This window comes from Morone saxatilis, unplaced genomic scaffold (assembly GCF_004916995.1).
Source record: "Morone saxatilis isolate NCDOM2014 unplaced genomic scaffold, NCSU_SB_2.0 Contig22, whole genome shotgun sequence".
NCBI classification, from domain to species: domain Eukaryota; kingdom Metazoa; phylum Chordata; class Actinopteri; family Moronidae; genus Morone; species Morone saxatilis.
Window position 1 is genome coordinate 16,988,382 of NW_023339785.1, and position 6,454 is coordinate 16,994,835.

The 6,454-nt window shown below is 38.4% G+C and overlaps 1 protein-coding gene across 2 annotated transcripts in view; it reads left to right on the forward strand.

Annotated features, from left to right (window-relative positions):
• The first annotated feature begins 4,820 nt into the window (after nucleotides 1-4,820).
• The window catches only part of rlim (ring finger protein, LIM domain interacting), a 6,949-nt gene continuing 5,315 nt past the window's right edge, over nucleotides 4,821-6,454 (forward strand). Inside the window, exons 1-2 of one of the 2 annotated variants that reach the window (XM_035668908.1) lie at nucleotides 4,821-4,974; nucleotides 6,153-6,378. In XM_035668908.1, the coding sequence (XP_035524801.1) occupies nucleotides 6,210-6,378 (169 nt within the window). In that variant the 5' untranslated portion in view covers nucleotides 4,821-4,974; nucleotides 6,153-6,209. Of the gene's footprint in view, nucleotides 4,975-6,149; nucleotides 6,379-6,454 lie in introns of both variants that reach the window. The other variant, XM_035668909.1, reaches the window with a different exon arrangement.

Genomic DNA, 6,454 nt, shown 5'->3' on the forward strand with positions numbered 1-6,454 from the left:
TTATATATGTGTGAATATTGGCTGTTCCTCTTTTGTATCCATTGAAGTATTGGCTGCTTGGGTTGGAGACTCCGTACAGAGACTTGCCACTACAGGAATTCTTTATTTGGGACTTTTCTCTCTTCTCTGATGAAAGGCACCAACAGCTGGCAGTGGTACACCACCACTCACTAAACCAAATCAGAAAGACTCTGAATTCTCCTCGTTTCCCCCACTTTGTTTGCCAAATTCAATTTACCTCAACATCACCTGGCACTGAGAAGCAACAAAAGAGAGGCAAAGGGGAGATCTGCTCTGAAGGCTACTGTAGAGGAAGAAGATGAAAAAAGAGATGTTCAAACGAGCTTTCTCTGGACCAAGGAGAGTATAGTGCAGATGTTTGAGGGTAAGCAAGGAAATTATTTGCCAGTTGGGGCTGTGCCTCACTGAATAGCTGTTTTGTACTGGAAATTCAAGGCAGTTTATTACTCATACAGATTCTGATGCACGCATCAGTCGTGAATGGAAGTTACATTTTTGCAGTTAGATTTAATGTGAATGTGAAAGCAGTTTTCAGTACAAATGGAATCAGTAATCTTGTAAATGAAGGAAAGCATGTCTTTGCATTAGCTCCACATGGGAATCTTACTTCAATCTTACCTGAAATGGTAATTTAAACAGTAATTTTTCTTGACATTCTCATGTAATTTATTTATTAACTATGCCATACTTTAAGTTGCACCACTGATGTCATCAGATTATTTTGGTTAATTTCACATATAATGTCTAAATTTCACTTCTGTCTTTTGAAGGTATTCTCTTTTATACGTTTTCCTTTATTGTCATCTCAGTTCTGATGGGTCAGTATTTTGACAGAAAATATTGTCACCATAAAATAAAAGCCAAATAAAGGCACAAATTAAAAAAACTAATGTATTGGTGCTATCTGATCCAGTGTATTACCCCGGCTATTTATATGAATTACTTTGGGCTCATTCACTGCCTCACTACCCTGAAAAAAATCCACCTTAAAATGAACCATACAATCATGTGTAATCAGTTATAACATTTTTTGATTTTATATACTAAATGAATTTCAGGCGAAATGGAGCCCCCTTTGTGTCTTTTACAAATGTATACTCAAACAATAGGCCTATATTTTCGTTCTCTTTTGAATGTTGAATATCATTTTTAAACGTAGCAGTAATTACATGAGACTGCATGGAGATGTGCGGACAAATTGAAGCTTGATGTAAAAACAGGCCTTGTCACACTGGATATGGTAATTCTGGCGCACAGGTGATAGTAATTGATTGCTTGCATATGGCAAGAATCATAATCAATCTTTCTCTGTCTCTTTTTTCTCTCCTCTCTGCCATGATCCTTTGTTTCTTTTCTCCAGTGTATCAGGGTTAGGACCAAGACAAGCTGCTGATGGGAAGCTCCACATGGGCTGCAAGCCCATTTAGTCTGCCTTCTCTCATTTCTGCCTATTGTCAAATTGAATGTACTTCTCTGAGTTCATAGTTATTTTTCTTCTTTTTTTTTTCTTCTTCTTTTTGTTTTTAAAATGTGCCACTGTTGAGCTGCCTCATGTTAATGGTGCTAAGAAAGCTGACAATTGTTTTTTTGTTTTCCCAGAGTTAACAAAAAAGAAATGCAAAATAGATTAGGTACCTAACCCTCTTTATGAATGTATATTATAATGTTATGTTTGATGTATTCACTTCATGATTCTTTGACATTGATTGGAATTACTTTCGCTCTTTTCATTAAAAGATTACCGAGCTTTATATATACTGTCTAGAGTTGTTACCAGAAGGAATCTTAATGAACTCTTGACACTACAAAATCTTGTATATTTTTTGTGTGCCAATTTGTAACATATTTTGTAAGTGTATATTTTTCTTAGAAAGTGCTGTGAAGTATTTGTGTGTGTGAGTAACCTTTTATGCGCCTCTATGGGCAGTGGAAAGGAAATACAATGACAAGTTTCTGGTTTTAAAAACCAAAATATGAAAGTATCAACAGAAAACTAGAAATATTTACATTTTGTTGGGAGTTTTGTAATAAGACCATGATCTTGTTGTGAGAGTGTTGTGTTACTGTGCTAAACACAAATAAGCAAAGAAAAAAATGAAAACCTGGAAAAAAAATATAATTTGTGAACAATTTGCTGTTTTATAGATTTTCATGTAAATTATTTGAGTATTATTTTGTTTTTTGTTTTGTTGTAACTGTTGCAAAGGTTTTAAATATTTGTGATCAAGCCTGTATGGTGATAATGTAATATTGGTAACTTGCTGAGTTTTGTAATAATGTTTATGGAGTAAATATACAAATTAAAATAAGATTTTGAATGCTGCTTTCTGAAGAGAGTTCGATTGTGTTTTTTACCACCTACCCGTTGCTGTAGCCAGTAACTAAAAACAGTAAACATAAAATCTCACTATTAACTTCTCTGTAGACAAATTCAGTCCATTGAAAATAATAATTAAGATGTTAGGAATGAAGCAATACCCCCCACCTCAATCTTTGTGGTACAATAATAGTAACAACTAAGAATAGAATCTGTTATGTTTTAATGTTTGTTCTTGCCACAAACTGTGTACGTGTAAATACTACCTTAATAATTCTAGTTAGTCTGTCCTGATTTGTTTTATTGGAAGATTCTTGGATGAACGGCATTTTAATTTCTACACAAGTCTGGCTTTGGCTCATGTTATTTTAATGTCATATCTAATTAGCACACAGGGTCAGGCATTGCTAGAGTGACTGCTCATCCATAACTCTGAGCTGGGCTGCTGTGGCCCACACTGGAACTCATTCTGGCATGCTTAATTGGAGCTGGAGATACTGTCTTAGACCATAAACAGATCCTCTGATGTATGCCTCCAAAATTGTCAGGTGGTATTAGCATTGTTTTTGTTCTTTAGTCACCCATAGCAGATAAGGGAGCAAGCAAATTATAAGATGGAATGTCTAATGCAATGGATCAGGTACACCTGTGGTTATTAAATGAGATCCTAGTTGTTTTGTCAGTGCGTGCTCACACTGCATAGACAGCTATAGACTCTCTCATTAGGACAATTGTTTGTCATTAGAGCAATTGTTTTGTGTTTATTTATTTTTTTAATCATTACTGATTACTTACTTCTGCATGTTTTTGTCCTGTACTTGTGTACTTATGAATCTACACACAACACACCACATCTTTGTGTGGCTGGCAGATTAGTTCTAAAAGAAAGAAACTTATTAATAATACAAAACCTTTACAGGCTAATCTGATGTGTTCAATTCAGTAAGAACGGCATTGTGCGACTGCTAGGTAAATCCTTTTTTGTGTTAGAACAATAGCTTTAAGCTATTGCAGAAGCTTTCAATAACTGCCCAACTGTGGTTGCTTGCTATTTGTTTTGCACCCTGGTTTACAAATGGTCTGGGGGTAGATGCCACCTACTTCCAAAGGGTCACCACTGGGTGTCTTCTGGCACGCTGCTGTATCAATACTGTGCCACCTCCACCAACACAAAGGTCTAGTGTCAGCCTGCTATAAGCCTGTTGTGTTTCTTCCTCTAAACAAATCAGTAGTTTTTAATTTTAAGGATGGAGGGAATTGTATACTACTGGCTTTGACTCTGCTTTTTGTTTATGTTTTCACTTGGATGCATTAAGTAGGTCTACATTTGTAGATCAATATGAAGTCTACTGTAACATATGTCATTCTCTTTATGATTCATTCACTTACTGTAAACTGTGACAGATTAGTTATACGTTTGCTATTTTTATACACTATTTTGTGCAAATTACTGACACAAAAAAGACAAAAATAAGCAAACAATAAAATTATTTCTAGTATTGTAACCAGAGAAAATTAAACCTCAATAGAAAAAGTAGTTGCATGCATGAAACTGTTTAAAAAGAGTGTTGTCATCTTCTTGATTTTATCACAGCTAGATTAAGAGATATTTTCTTTTACACATTTTAAGATAATCTCGCAGACTTTTGTCAAAACATTTGGGACCTATGTTTTTTTTTTAAATCTTTTTTATTTTATTTTGAATGTGCCACAACAAATTGTTTATCCTCTGACAATGTGTAAGGAGTATTTACTGTAGCTGTACCTACATGATGACAGAGCAGAAATAGCCTATTGATCAATGGAGCTTGACAGTTCTTACAAGTTCTCACTGATGCTTGAAAAGGAAGTGACAAAAACATGTGTATGAGACTACATACAGCACTTCCTTGACAAATATAATGTACAATATACTATATGCTACACTATGTGCTTTTGTATGCTGCGCACAGCACCATTGTTTATCATTTGAACATCACTATCAGGTATTCTGTCTACAAATTTGACCATTTGTAAGCTATTGCAACAACGGAATTGAAACACTATAAATAGTCAGTGTTACAATGATAATGACATAACACTATAGTAACTATAAAATACACTAGCTGCTTTCATTCATGATGTGACATTGGCCTTTGGATGCTCAATACCAAACATGCTTATGACCATAAGACAGATTTAATCTTGCAGATCTTTGTCCTATAAGCTTTCTGCACAAGGTAAGAGAGTATTTGCATTTACAACCGCATCGTGACGCTACAGCTGAACAGAGCCACACTGTCCAAAACAAACATCCTTTTTCTGCTGCTCTCCTCAGGCGCACCATGGAGTTTCTGTCCCTGAGTCTGGTCTTTCAGGCAGCTCTACTTGCCAGACCGCGTTCAACTTCACCCCGCCTCGTCCGCTACGATTGGCGGACGTGCACATCAACCATTCAGCCCTGTGCCTGGGAGGTTTGACCGAGGGAGAAACGTCCGCGTTTTTTCCTCGGTTTCCGGAAGATCTTTGTAGCCTTCCTAAAAGAAAGAAAATGGAATCCTGAAATCGCACTTCGCTAAACAGCCAGGCGCTTTTCGGAGAATACTAGAAGAACAACTGGGTTGTACGATTACACTGCTACTAACACCACTGAACAGGTAATGTAAGGTGGATTCGGTGACAGGCTGTCTCTTCCTCCTGATTACCTTTAATTTCAACAGCTAGCTCGTTTTAGCTTGTTTGCTCTGGTTGTGAACGTCACTGGTTGACGTCGTTGCCCAGCTAGCTAGCGGCGATGCTATCAGAATCACTTAATATATATTTATATTTTCTTTTAAACTAACATCCGCGTTTTTCCACGTGTGTCCGGTAACGACACACACCAAGTCCGGCGCGTTGTTTCAGCGACATTTGTCCCACACGGGTATTTACATCAAGTCAACACATAGCACTAAGTTGCAGGCTACGTTAGCGTTAGCTCGTGTTAAAAACCCCATTGGTAGTGAATGTGTGCGTTGGCCGCTCGGCTAGTGAACATGGGAGCTAACTAGCGCTAGCGCAGTGGAGGCTCAACACCACCGGGGTTGTTTGGTCTCGTTTTGAGCCGACGGTAAAAACCGGTTTCAAACTCACACCTTCAACAGCAGTGCACTGGCCTTACATGTTAGTCGACACACAGTGGGGCGACCCTCGACAACCAGCGGTGGTAGCCGTGTTACAATGCTAATGGGTAGCTACCGAGCTAACGTAAGCGCAGCTCGATGATGCCATTTTGTTTTTATCTCGACTTTGACCAACATACTGCTTTCCCGTTGCACTCAGGAGACACACAGACGCTCCTTTTATTCACAGTAGTAGTGGTTATTAAGCAGACGCGTTTATTGAACAGTGTGTTCGGGTTGTAACGCCACGGTGACCGCGGTGGCTTCAGCCAACCAGTGTTGCGTTTGTGGTAACTTATAGTCACTTTGCTTTGTAGTGGACGTGAACCGTGCTAACATTAGCCACTGGCTCGGTGTTCTCCTGTAATGTTGAGTTGTGAGGCTGTATTTTGACCCGAGTTTTCCCCCCTGATGACAATCTCCTGGTACATGGTTGCACGTTGGTTCGGCCATTACAATCATAGCTAACCCGACTGGAAATACTTAGAGGTGTTTACATGTGGCTTTGGTGATGAATCAGTGTTGCACAATGCTTTTTCCTAAACCTGAGTAGTCTTACAAGCCTAATTAAGTCTAATAATTAAATGTAGAGTTGACAAAAAAAAGTGCATGTCTATTATGTTACTGATATACATGTAATCTTTTTGTTTTTTTTTATTTATTTGCTTCAGCAGCTGGGTCTTGCTCAAGATTGGAGAACATCCCTCGACCTCTTCCCCCCTTCTGAATCAATGGAAGGGTCTGACAGTTTAGAGCAGAGTGGCAGTGACCAGCCAGAGTCTCAGCGCCGAAGGCAGCTGGACCGTCTGGGCAGGGAGGAGGCCTTCTATCAGTTTGTCAACAATCTCAGTGATGAGGACTATCGTCTCATGAGAGACAACAATCTTTTGGGCACTCCAGGTAATAAACCTTCAATCCAGTTGCGCTAATCTTTAGTCTTCTTGTGGCAGGAATCTGTGGCGGATGTATGATTTTT